This window comes from Lissotriton vulgaris, chromosome 3_1 (assembly GCF_964263255.1).
Source record: "Lissotriton vulgaris chromosome 3_1, aLisVul1.2, whole genome shotgun sequence".
Taxonomy (NCBI): domain Eukaryota; kingdom Metazoa; phylum Chordata; class Amphibia; order Caudata; family Salamandridae; genus Lissotriton; species Lissotriton vulgaris.
Genome location: NC_141689.1, coordinates 909,306,582 through 909,321,032, shown reverse-complemented (window position 1 = coordinate 909,321,032; position 14,451 = coordinate 909,306,582). Strand labels below are relative to the sequence as shown.

General features: G+C 42.6%; 1 protein-coding gene across 1 annotated transcript in view; it reads right to left on the bottom strand.

Annotated features, from left to right (window-relative positions):
• Positions 1-14,451, bottom strand: part of CFAP95 (cilia and flagella associated protein 95) — a 208,550-nt gene that overhangs the window by 137,295 nt on the left and 56,804 nt on the right. The window contains exon 2 of the mRNA XM_086963071.1: positions 4,065-4,176. Coding sequence (XP_086819197.1) covers positions 4,065-4,176 — 112 coding nt within the window. The remainder of the gene's footprint in view (positions 1-4,064; positions 4,177-14,451) is intronic.

The following is a 14,451-nucleotide window of genomic DNA, read 5'->3' as shown; positions in this document are numbered from 1 at the left end:
TGTAGGGAGGAAACACCTCACCTCACCTGGCGCCCGCTCAGGGTAAAGGAGGCCACGCACTAGAAAACAAAACATTTGTTTAAATTCATCTTTAAAATGAGGACTTAAAAAGTCCAAATGGTTTTTTTAACAGTGACACAAAAAAGGCAGGTCAGGAGGTCAAAGGTGGGATAACACTACTGATACCTAGGTGATGTACACCAATCTCAAGGCAATCAGCAGCTTCCTAAGGTCAGAGTCACAAATCTCATCCGACCCAGAAGCGCCAAAACTGACCCAAAAGACAAGCGCCTCCCAAGTAGTCTGAAGGATATTTTCATCCAATAAAATCTTAATCCCAAATATGAGTTTTGTCAGAAGGAAGTATTGCTTTGCAGACTGCTGTCTAAATGAAAACTCCTATTCTTCTGCGCAGCATTCTTCCCTTCGCTTCGCAAATAGAGCGCACTCACCTCTCCGTTGTTGCCTCAGTCTTTGTGCTGAGCCGAGGGGGAGGTGGAGACGCTGTGTGCGAAGCCGCGAGTTATCCGACTGTCACCGAGGGTGACATATGTAGATACACATACTGCTGTGTCTTAATGTATCCATCTGCACTGAACTAAACGTGCACGCATCATATAAAGGGTGTTTGCTCCAATATTGAATATGCAGATAATTGATATATAAACCTACATATTGTATCAAGGTGACGACTTTCTGCCTTGATCTGATTAAAGTAACTTCTGCATTTGGTTTGACTCTGAGTAACATCTTGTCGTTACATTCATGCACGTATATTTTCAGGATCGACCATTCTTCCTGACAATTGCACATGTTTTGACAAATGTATTTCCGTTTCCAGTTGAGTTGACCAATGACTATCCATTGTTTTGGTAGACATGCAAGTTTCTAACAGCGGTCCGCTATCTCGTTTCAAAACAAAATATGGTTGCTCTCCGGTACGCCCGTCAATACTAGCAACATTGCAAATTGTAGGTCATCCTGATATGGGAAACGAGGGTTGTGCACACTCGACATCACTGCGGGTATAAACATGACTCATAAGTAAACAAAGCCGGTTTTCCTTGGTTTCCGTTTCCTGAAAACGGACCAATCGAACAATTTAAACTTTACCGGGGCTCACAACTTGATATCCTCAGACCAGGATGAGAGCCGCGGCTGCATTGGCTACGCTTGCAAATCAAAAGATATGATTGGCTGATGAAGATCCAATCAGCGCATCACCGCATATGGCTCCCCCTCAGGTCCGCAACAGTCGGATAACTCGCGGCTTCGCACACAGCGTCTCCACCTCCCCCTCGGCTCAGCACAAAGACCGAGGCAACGACGGAGAGGTGAGAGCGCTCTATTTGCGAAGCGAAGGGAAGAATGCTGCGCAGAAGAATAGGAGTTTTCATTTAGACAGCAGTCTGCAAAGCAATACTTCCTTCTGACAAAACTCATATTTGGGATTAAGATTTTATTGGATGAAAATATCCTTCAGACTACTTGGGAGGCGCTTGTCTTTTGGGTCAGTTTTGGCGCTTCTGGGTCGGATGAGATTTGTGACTCTGACCTTAGGAAGCTGCTGATTGCCTTGAGATTGGTGTACCTCACCTAGGTATCAGTAGTGTTATCCCACCTTTGACCTCCTGACCTGCCTTTTTTGTGTCACTGTTAAAGAAACCATTTGGACTTTTTAAGTCCTCATTTTAAAGATGAATTTAAACAAATGTTTTGTTTTCTAGTGCGTGGCCTCCTTTACCCTGAGCGGGCGCCAGGTGAGGTGAGGTGTTTCCTCCCTACAATTTGGGTGAGTTGAACATCATGGGACTAATCATTGGAAAAGCACATATGATAGTCCTAAGAACATGAACTTTGATTTTTGTTTATGTCTTTTGTCTCTTTCACACAGGAGAAGATATACCAATTTTTTCATTCAAGAAATTGGAGTTGTTCTGTAGTTTTCTTTCACAGTATAGAAAGTAAGTGTTGCAGTAGTGCATCATAGGTCCTGAAGAAAGCCTATCCAGGCTGAAACATGTCGACCATCTTACACTCATGGTGAATAGCAATTCCTTGCATGCTATTATCACTCTGCTTTTAAACATACCACCTTGATGGACAGACCCAATAAAGTTTTTCTTATGACATCAAGATAGGTATTTTTAGAACACTTGGATTACAATTCTTTTCCTTTTCCTTTTTTCACAATTCTTGAGCACTGCAACTTTGCCCTTACAGCCTGTATTCGATCATCCTCTATGGTTGAGGGTCAACCATGTGGTCCAAGTTTTGCTAGCCCCGGGTTCGTCCTGAGGAAGGGCATACTGGATACCACTATTTCAATCATATAACCCAGATGACGAAGTTCCGCTATTGAGTGGGCTGATGGGTACTTTTTCAAGCACTTTTAGTCTTCTTTCTAAGCCTCTTCTCCTGTGAGGCTCTACATTCACATTCTGGTAATGTTTTTCCTTGTACATTAACCTGTTGGTTTTGTCTTACAGAGGGGACACTTTATAGGTTCCAACGAATTCAGACTTCTGGCATCTCTCGTGTTTTTTACTGTCTAGTTGGGGGACAAGGTACCAAGAGGTCTATAAATACGATTTCCCCTGAGGCCCTCCATTACTCTTTGTCTTTTGTGAATACTACAACTCATGCAAAGGGACCTGGAGGTTGTGAGACGAAATATAGCAGGCACATGCATTGTGTGGATTGAGTTTGTACCACAAAAAATTTGGAAAGGGGCAGTGAAGCCGGTGGAGGTGTAAAAAGTCTGCAGGAAGCTCAACAGAGCTATGAGAGTTTTTTGTGCCTCTAAGGACATTAAAGTAATTAGACACGTTGGGCTCTGACTGGAAGAACCTTTGCTTTTCAGAGACGATGGGGTGCCCTTTTCACAACTACGGAATTGGTATTATATGATGAAGATGAGGGAAGTGATAAGTAAACTGTGGAATGAATCTATTTGGTGTTGTAGGGAAGTGTCTAAGTGAGGGCAAAAGGTGCACAGTTCCAAAGGGTGGGGCAGGTAACCACCCTACGGGGGTTACCTGGTTGACAGTATTTTGGAGGGGTGGGGAGTCTTGGCTTGGCACACCCACCTCTTCGGGGGAGGGGGGAGAAAAAGGTGAATGATGGGGGTGCGGGATGCAAGAGTGAGTTGGTGGGAGATACAGGAGAGGAGGTTGAAAGATAAGTGAGGAGGTGAATGGAGAATGGGAAGAGGCACAGGGTGGAATGGGTAGTGAATGGCAACGGTGATGGCAGAATGGACGAGGTGAATGAAAGGTTGGTTTTGGGGGATTATTTAAGTTAATTGGTGTTTGGTTAAAGCTTATATTTACAGCATGTCCTAATAAATGGACTTTTACGCTTCAAGACCTGTGTGGAGTGTATTTATTGCACGAAGTGCCAGGAGGACTACAAAGTTGCATGTACATCGTTATGAGGGCAACTATAAAAACAGCACAAAGGAAAGGAAAAGATCCAATATCATATTCAACAAAGTTGTAACAAGTATCTGCATACCAAACGTCTGGCTTGGGTTCGTGTACTTCCAACTATGAACACATGATGGCAGTAGAATGCCATGCAGGTACTTATTAAGCTGGAAATTACAGTGCCGACAATAATGGCAAGTATCTTTCTCCAATATACCGGGCCGTGTGCAGTATGAAACTCATTAGAAACTCATTAGTAGATGGAAATCGACCGCTAAACCTGTCTAAAGCCAGACGCTAAGACGTTTTCAAATCTAAAGTTTCGCCAATCTGTACGGATGGAGAATTCACATTTGCTAAGTGCCAGTACACTATAGAGTACAATATGGTTACTGAATCAGGCACAATATATTTAGCGGCCTGCAACAGCAGAGGGCCGAATCACATATCACCGAATGTCTCCTGCATACATTAGTGACATCGCGCATCATGGCTCGAGCACAGAGCGCACGCAGCACAATGAAAGGGAAGCAAACCTAGACCTCACACTTGCTTTGTTTAAATCACAGCAGTGTATTCCAGCTATACACATGCATTGCTAAGCGAAAAATGTAGCTGAGTGAACGGAATACTTGCCTCGTCTGTGGTGGTCCCAAATCTATTGTATGCCGATCTGCGCAAATCCCTGCTACAGGGGGGGGCTTCCATGGCGTCATAGTCTTTGGGGTCAGCCTGTCGAGTTTCATGCCTGTACAAAAAATAGGGTATATTGTCACCAACCGCTGCTAATATTAGGCACACATTGATAACGCCCAATGAGTGTCTGTCGAACTGGCTTTGTAATGCAGGATGTCGTTTCAGGTAGGCCCTGTTTATACAATTGGACCTCCTTTTCTATTCCTGTTGGACCAAGCCCTACCTGTGGGTATTTTTCTTCTGTATCTGCTTCAAATGTTTTTGTCACAGCCCAGTTCTTTCTCGTGTCTATCTTTATGTTGGCGCTGTCTTTATTCGCATTTCACACCGAGCTCGTCCAACTGCAACCGAAAGTAAAATATCTGTGGTGCAAATTCGAATGACGGTCAGTCATATTCTTCAGTAAGTCTGTGAACTCACCATAGAACATTTTGTGAGCTGACACTAAGTTCAGCAACAACCATAGTGATTGTGGATTGCCCACGGTGGCTGGAGAGCCTTATACAGTCCCTCACCTGACCCACCAAACATGGGTGGTGTGTTTGTCATTGCTCTCCCGACCTATCCCCTCGGTCCAACAACCACTTCAATTGGGCTGACTGAGATCCAAAATGTCAGCTAGGTTTCGAACCAGGCCAGCCCTATTCACTCCTTACTGTGGATCTCAATGGATGGTAACTAGAAATAGTTTTCGATTCTGTTTCCATTTCTTACATTATATATAGGGCACCTGGTTTTACGGTATTTATTTTTTTCGCCATTTCACCAATTTTATCTGTATTTATCTCTATTTATTTTTAGGTTTTGTGGAATAATTAAGATGAAATTTGTATATTGCCACATTTATTTAACCGATAAATAGGCACTCATTCTTGAAAGTCTGCCAAGTTTCAGTGCTGTGAACACCCGCAGAAGATAAATCAATATACTTATATTTATAAAAATATATACAGACAAAAAAAAATTTCGTTTGTATTTATCTGCAAAAATCAGTAAAAACTGAAAACAGGGAGCCTTGATTATATTCATGTTTTCATCAAATATAGCTATTTTATGCGTCTTTGCTACCCTAACGTTGCTTTATTCTTATTTTTATTATTTTTTAGTTTTGTTTTTCCATTCCAAGTTATATTTTACCATTATGTTTGGAGTTTTGGAAAAATAACTCTCACATTCATGCTATTAGTACCTTAAATTACACGTTCTTCTATTAGACACACATCAATAAAGTATTTGGACAGTGGTAGTGAGCCTTAAAATATATTTGCATAGTTAGATGTATTGAAATCAGTGAATATGGTAACACATATTTTGATTTAAATAGACATTAAAGAAACATCCAACATTATTCAATCAATCAAATGATCTTTATTCGGATAAAAATATCCATAAAAGCACAAATCATCACCACCAATAGAAACATGACACAAACAATTATGTTCCTTTTAAAAACAGGTAAATATACAATATTGTCCGTTACATATGCAAGGTTACATGAATAAAATGAGATAAAAATGTAGAGGGCCTATTAAGTCAACATCATTAATAGCAAAGTACAAATACAAGGGTTTATGGATCGGCAGGCAAAAATTGGCAATAAAATGCAGATCGGCATAATTTAATAGCATAGTACAAATTCAACGGTTTTAGACCAAGGTGCAAGCAGCTTAATCTAGCAGCAACATTGAGCAAAATCGCAATTTATAAACATTAGACTAAAGTGCAAAATCGGCAGTGTTTTGTAATTAAAGTGCAATAGAATAAGATATATCAATCGATGATACAAATCAAGATGGAAATATTAGCAACTAAAACATCATTTCCGATTTTCCTAATCCTTTTAGCCATTAGCAGTAAAGGAGTCTTAAAATATCAGATGATACAAGTATGCGCCAAGGAGACTAATTAAGGGGTACAGTGTACAGATATGTTGCATATTTAATTATCTCCTTGAGGTTCAATCATGGAAGCACGTGAACATACCGCGGCTTGCAAAAATGAGCTTACTCGAAAAATCACCTCATCACTTCCTAACTGCAATATTTTGTGATATACTAAATTAAAATCAGTAATGACTCGTGCCTTGAAGTAAGAGATCAAATACTGTTTGGTGTATCTTACATAAAATTCACAAAAGAATAAGAAATGTAACAATGTTTGTTTACCGCCTGTACCACATGGGCAGCATGACTTCTCAAGATTATTATTAAATCCTATTGGGAAACAAAGTCAGTATTTTATGCTGCCATCCCTGAGACGGAAAAGTAAGCTCCTTTTCCATCTCCTGATGTTTTTCCTAAGATATTCCTGTGGCATATGATAATCATTACTTGGTGCCACAAGAATAGGGATGTATCTAGCAATTGATGGTTTACAGTACTCAATATTTTCTCTTTCCTTACGGTACAGGTCATACAATGCCCACCTTACTGATTTTATACTTATGCCATCAGTTGCTAATGGGTGGAGGAAGATATGCTCCATCTTCACACTGATTAGACTATTTTTTATAGCACCAATCCATGGTAGACTGCTACCCCTGTCGCATTTAAGGCAATCTGCTATTATCTCTTGCGTTAAGATAGCGGCAGGATTCCGCCATATCTTTAACCAGAATAATGCTGGACGGGATGTAATAAAATCCCACACATAATGTAGATTCAATTCTTTGTGGCATAAATAATTCAGGGATGAAATCTGTGCCCCAAGGATTTTTCTACAGAATCTATTTTCCTCACTTTGGATCCCGCTGCAATTCACATACCCCCAGACTTCGGCGCCATAAGTAGCCGTTGGTACACATTGAGATTTATCTATCTTTAGTAGGGGTAGCACCACCTCTGCCTGTCTTGGCTGCCGTAGGCTGATGATAGAGTTAATTGCTTTGCCAAGTTTGTTTCTGCCATGAGCTACATGGGCTTGCCATGAACCTGACTCTGAAAAGACTAAACCCAAATAAGGAAAAGTGCTGGTGCCTAATAGGGAATCATTACCCGATGTTATATGGTTAATGCAATATTTTTTTGGCCCGCAGGACATTATATAAGATTTTTTTTAATTAGTGCAAAGGTCCAAATCTGCCATAAAAGACACAAAACCAGTAATTAAAGTGCGAAGTGCTTTCGGAGTGCGGCCCATAAGGACCGCATCATCCGCGTATAAAAGTACGGGAAGCAATTTGCCATTAATTTTAGGAACGTCACAGGTTGACTTGGACAGAGAGTTGTGTAGTTCATTTATGTAAATGATAAAAAGTAGAGGGGCCAAGACATACCCTTGTCTAACCCCTCTACCAATTAAAATGTCCATGGAGACGTCCCCTTAGTTGCTTATCCAAACACGTGCTTTCAGGTCTCTGCAAATACGCCAAAAAATAGACCAGTCGCTCATCCAGCCCATACTTTAAAAGAATCTCCCATAACCGTGATCTGTTGACAAAATCGAACGCTGAGGTTAAATCCATAAAACCAAGGTATAGTGGAACTTTTTGGGCAATGGTATATTTACCCAATATAAGATTTAACTTCAAACACTGTTCCACAGTACCAACGTTACTCCTAAAACCCAGCTGACAACAATTTAAAATTTGATTGTCTTCTGCCCAATTCCTAATCTTATTAAAGACAACCCTGCCCAAAATGTTCAAGGTGTTATCTATCAACATCCAACATTATTCTAGTAACAGTGTTGGGGATGGTCTATGGAATCGCAGGCTATGTGCCTACCTTGCCTAATGAAGGGATGTCTAAACACATGTAAACTTAACACACATCCCTCTATTTTATTCTGTCCTACATGTTCTTGAACAAAATATTATTTCATTATCTAAGTCAGTCATTTGATTAGTAAATCCCAAATTAAGTTTATGAATTTTCACTACGGCATATCTTCTTTAGGGTGCTGGGGTGAGGTAAAGAATTACAAATCAAGGTTCTGAATTCGTAGGTGGATTATTATGCAACAAAAATGGCCTATCATGAGCTCTGCAGTTTGCAATTACTAATACCAAGACACCATGTTGATGACAAGGCTAAGCATCCGCCTACGCAACGCCTTTAATAGTCATCCAAACACCCCCACATGTTGTTATGAACACCCAAGTGCAGAGGGTCGGGGATACTCACATGCAGGGGGACAAGGTAGTGAAAATGCGTTACTGCTTAGGATGGCAGAAGTGCTGGAACAACCCCTGCAAGCCTGGCACATTAAATGAGGCTGACATCATTTATGTGGTTGTTGGTTTCAATGTGTTCATAAAACACTTTAGTATGCGCCACAGCCAATCAACAATCCCGGTGACACACGTCAAACTGCTCTTGACTCAGGAAGTAGCTGTTGAGCATAAACATTGTTTTCTACCTTGCAGACGGATAATTGGGTGATAAAGGTTGATGTCAAAGACCTTCTATCCTGGGTAAAGAAGCAGCAAACCTCTGATACATGTGAGCAAATGACGTTTTATGACACCTCAAAGCCCCCACAAAACAAAAGAAAATATTATGGAATGTGGGGAGGAGTGTAAATGTACCCAGTGTGGCCAGTGAAGAGGCCTGTCTTCTTTGTAATGGTTTTGCTCTAGGAAGCCAGAGTGACAATGGTGAAGAAAATCCCACATTGCGTCAACATTATACAAAATATGCGCACCATTATTACATTGCATGAACATATGATTCGGCCTACAGCTGAGGTGAAAGCCATAATACATGGAGCATGACACAGGACGAGGTTTTTTTAGTAGCACAAAGCAACCGGCAGTCTTGCATTCTTCAACAAAAACCTTCATGCTAATGCACTCTCACCACCTGGCAGAAGGACCAGATATGGGCCTGCAGAGCTGTAAAGCGAATGGCACCTAGAGACCGCGGCAACAAAGAACGCTGCTCAGAAACTTGCTGGTAGGCGATGTCACAGCTCGAGGATGGTTCTCCAACGGGTAGCTCAGGAGCTACTGGTAGCTCGCCAATACCCTGGAGGTAGCTCCCTGTAGTGCAGCCCAGCGTAAGTAACTCAGAGGGTCTAGCAGTTTTAATGATGGTTGCGCTATATATTTCTGTACGTCAAATTGTGAGTTGTTTTGTAGCAAAAGGCAAGATATTCTTTCTGTGTATTTACCCAATATGAAATGTTCGCATTTCATAGAAAACACATTTTGGAAAACTAATATGCTAATGTTTGAAAGCAAAAGGATTAAAATACAAAATATAGTCATAGCTGCTCTTTGAATAATAATTCAAACCGAGCTGGGGATGTTTAGGCCTGTTAGTATTTCCTTTATACCATTGCACATTTTCTCCTGTGGCTGTTTTTTCATTAGTCATGTGCAGGGCTCGAGTCGGGGTACCACGCGGGTGGACGGCGTCCCCCCACTTATTTTACGGGGTCTTACCGGGTGGACGCCGGCCCCCCTGTGCAAAAGCTGTGCTGAGCTGGCGCTAGCGCGGTCTACGGCTCCGGGTCATGTGCTGAGCCGACAATTCCCAAAGACAGTATAATTAAGGCCCCAGGCAGGGCGCCTCCACTCCAGCAAGTGAGCCATTACCGACACAGGCACCCCCCCCGGCAAGCCCATTCAGTGATACGTCATGGCTGGAGTCAGGTTACAAAAGCACAAACAGCCCCTCCAAAAGCTCCTCGAGTGCGATTCCGAGCCTCGCCCCACCTCTCTCGCGCTCCTCCCCTTCGGGGTAAACTGTCTGGTTAGCTAGCTCAGTGGGTAACAGCAACTGCCTTAGACATCAGTGTATGCCGTGCAAGGCTCATGTTTTTTTTCTCACTTTTCCACCATCTAGTTTTACCCAAGTGCACTGGGCAAAAGTTGGGCTGTTGCAAACTTTGTCTACTAAGTAAGACTATTCTCGATTACGGACATTCTTAGTAGGTCATTGCGTCACTTTCAGATGAGCTCTGTAGAATGATATATGAAAGGTTTCTGCAATATTAGGTACTTGTTGCCGTTTTGTAAATTATTATTATTTATTTTTTAACTGAATTTTGAACTGGTTGGGGTTTGCACAGGCGGAATGCGACACGCCAGCGAAGCCGCAAGCCCCCTTCTCACAAAAGATAGGCCCCTCCATGCATGAGCGTTTCCCCACTTCTAGTTTTTTTTACCTTTCGTGACGTCACTTCCGGTCGTGCCGTCACTTCACGTATTTGTGCGTTCCCCCACTTCTAGGTTTTTTACCTTCTGTGGCGTCACTTCCTGTCGTGAAGTCACTTCCGTCTCTGAGCGTCCCCCCACTTCTTTATTTAGGACTAGTGCCCTGGTCATGTGGAAGCACTTTATATTCATAAAACGTTTCCTGATATTGATGTTAGCAACTCTTCACTGTTCCTTACACAGTGGGAGGTTGGTGTTCTTCTACAATATCGAGTTTTAAATATCGTCCTGAAAACATATTGCAACCAGAATATTGGCTTTCACAATATCATAAAGGTAAGTATTTATAGAAGAGTTTAAATTCATTTACATTCTAAATTTCACATCTATTTATCTTAAAAATATGTGAACCTTCAAGGTACATAGATGTGAAGTTAAAAATAGTAAACCTATACTTACGTTTTCATGTATGCTTTCATGATATTGTATTAGTCATATTCTGGGTTTAATATTTTGACCTGACGTAATAGTTTGTCACTTGATAGTGTGACATACATGTGGGTGGCCACTACTAGTAATCCTGCAAGGTGTGGTCACTGTAGTGATTGTATTTGACGTGGTTACTGCTGCAGAAATAGTCAAAGCCGTTAGTAGCTCAGGACCATTTTTATTGCTCAGAAGTAGCTCTCGATATAGAAAAGGTTGGAGACCCCTGCTTTAACCTGAAGCACAATGCCAGAAGACGAGTCTAATTGAGGACGCAGCACAGGGAACTGGGCCAGTGATGACAGAAAAGATGGGCTGCATCGCAGAGTGTAGTGTGTGTTGGGGGGGGGCGTACTCGTGTGTGCCAACATAAGCCGGTGAGGAGCTAGGCGAGGGAAGCCCTACGTGACAAATACTGCCGCCAGCTGCGGCGTGGGATGTGTGCTGACGCGGGGAGGCAGAGAACTGACATCAAAGCCCCCTCTCGCCATACTGGTAAGGTAATTTGAATAATTTAGTGGAAGGACACATGATGAGCACCTGAATAGAAAACTGGGGGAGGGGGGCGGAAGGAGCCCATGCGCTGCCAATCGTATGACCACAGACTGACCCTGATGGAACAGGAAAACATCAAAAATGCTGAAAAAGAGTCCTAGAGCCCAATTAAACCGCGGGGAGTTTCTGAAGGACACATGGTGACTGGGCGCATCAAAGGCCCTCATTACAAGGTTGTTGGCATAGAATGGGGTATTAGACAGAAGTGGTAACCATTACCCCAGGATAATGGATTTACAGGGCTTTAAGTGGGATAAAAAAAACTGGGGGGTCTCTCAGAGGGCGTGGCGCTGTAATTAAGGGCGTGACTGAAAAACACATAAACTAAAAATCTGTGCTTAGCAGTTTGTGCGCCTGACTGATATAATACAACAAAGTAACATTACACCTAGAATAAGCCAGGACTATTAGCTCTGTCAATTAGTTTTAATTGCATAAGATTTTTTTTTTAAAAGCAACAACTAGAGCTTCGTTGTATAGAATATTGAAAATGCTGCTGTTCTAAAATGATGAGACTGTGAAAGAACTATAACCAGTCCTTTTGAAGTTACATCCTAGTGATGGGAGGTACTGCTGCAGAGTTAAGTTTTTTTTCTCCAAGGGTGAGGGCAGAATTGTTTCAGAACCTGCTCTTTAGAACTGCTGGTGCTGAGCACCGGCAGGACCTGGCCCACTTAAAGCCCTGTGCGTTTACCAAATTAGGTAATTTTACCCTATGACGCGTTTTCACCAGGAAAACGAGGGATAGCTTGCGGAATCAGTTTTTAACATGACAAATTCCGCATGTTTCCCCTTTTCTCCAGGCTCCCCCCTCCTCAATAAATTCCTGCAGGTTTGACATGCCGGAATTTATCAGAGGAAAAATGCGACGGTTGAATAGTTATCACACAACTCGTAATTCCGATCGATGTGTAAACGTGTGTTTGAACTACTAACGGGGGCCCAAGCATCCTTCAAGGAAGGGGACCATGGAGCATGTGAAGAAGGGTTCACCAGCACAACTGAACTCTGCTACATCACAAGGTGTTAGAAGATGAGACTGCCAGGCTCAATGCTGCTCCATAGGACATAGAACACACAATAAAGCAGACCAGGTCTGGAAAGAGTGTGTAGCTGTGCTGGCCAAGGTGCAATGATGGATGCATGCATGAATGTCCGGTGCTGTAAAAACACTGGCTAGATAAATCCCATCAGACCACCCTTTATGGTGGAGTTTGCGTCATGTGGGATGTTACTGATCAATCCAAATCACAAACGACCTTGTAGTGTCGATATTGAAATGGATGTCAAGAATCTAGCCGTGATATCCATTGTTGAAGTGATATTTTGCTAAAGTGCAGTGCGTAAGTGAGCTAAAATTGACTACACGGGCATTGTAAAGTATTCAGAGTGCACTACATGTGTCAAGTGTTAAAAACACGCCGAGTAGTAAGACTACCCCATGGCGTTTTGTGCAAATCGGTCGACATGTTTCAGCCCATGGGGCATTGCCCCGGCTTTCTTCAGGACCATAAAAAGGAAGGCTACTGCAATAAACCATGTATTAAATCAAAACCACAGAATGTACTGAAAAAGGTACATATCTACCAGGAACCTTCATATTTGACTGCCCACTGGAAGGAGAGAAGACCATCTTCTTCCTAGAAAACAAGAATTGTTTCACAAACAAACACCATATTACACACACGCTCCATAGGACACCCATATTCAGTAGGGTAGCAACCGGGCGGACCCATCGGAGTAACCGAAGACTGGCTTAACTACGTCTCACATTCCCTTTCAGAGCCGAGGACCTAGATGGTAACAATCAGCTGATGATTCATTGTTCATATCATCCTGGCTGTACAGGAATCAAGAACTACGATGAAACAAAAAATTTGGCCTCAGTTGCAGCTGAAGTCAATCCACTGAAGTTGGACCAACTTAAACTGTAACGTAGACCAGCAAAAGGAGAATCTAAAATAGCCAAAGTAGCCCCTGAACTGTCTCACATACATCCACAAGATCAGGACCTGATTCCAGCAATGCTCAGCAAAGGATGTGGAGGAGTGGTGGAGAAGGAGCAATGTCTGCATAGGGGGCATGCCTGAGAAAACAGTGGGCTCCTCGACCGAACACTTTCTGGGAGACTGGTTTGTGAAAGTGCTGGCTGCAGAGGCCATTTTGAAATACCTAGCAGTTAAGAGGCCGCAAAGGGCACCAGTGCTCGTCATGGCTCGCCACTACACCATGCCCAATTATTGCATGGTTATTGAATTACAGAGCTTGAGATACTTCAAGCAAAACACATGCTCTGTGTTGTTCATGGTAACTCAACCGTGCACGTTTTCCATAACTATATACCAAGAGCTCGAAGAAACACAGCAAATTGTTTTGCAGTGTAGAGCTAAGGGAATGAAATATAGGCTTCTGTCCCTGGCAAAGCTGAAGATAATAGCTGATGGCTGATCACATTTCTTCACGGTGCCTCTGTGGTGAACGACTGGATTGAGGATAACTTTAATGCGCACGATGAACAGTAAGACATTTGCAACGTGGATCAGAGGAAAGGATGTTAGAGGAGGATTTGTCAAGTGAAAGTCCTTAGACCTTCACATATGAAAGGGGCAACAGACAAAGTGGCTGTGTTGGAAAATCTAAGGAACTTTATCCAGGAGACTCACAAAGATGGTGCGTGCGATCCTTCAAAGGTTCACTGAATGCGGACTTTGCATTCATCACTCATGTGACAGCACCTCTGGAGGGCCCGTGGGGACTTCATTGACCGCTGATATCCTGGCCTGATGCCTGTGATCATAACACCTATAGGGGTGCTGCAACTGTTCCATTGCACTTCCTTGAGTCACCATGAGGTGGTGTGATGAAGGGATAGGGAAAGGATAATTGGCCATAGAAGATAAGCGATGGGGCACTCATAGTAAACAATGGCTTATCTGTCTCTCTTAACTTTTAATCACACTTGAGAGCAGAGGGACAGCGCGGCACATCTACCTTTTCTTCTTCATTGGTAATATGGTAGGTGTGGGAGAAATGGGAGAATACTGCAAGAAGAGGTGGAAAGGGAAAGTGCAAAATAAAATTATAAGACCATTTGCAAGTTGTATTGAGTAAAAGTTGATATCAGGTTAATGGGCTGAGGTAAGTTGGGAGGGGAGATGTACCCCGTCCAGCTGGGGTGAGGTAAAG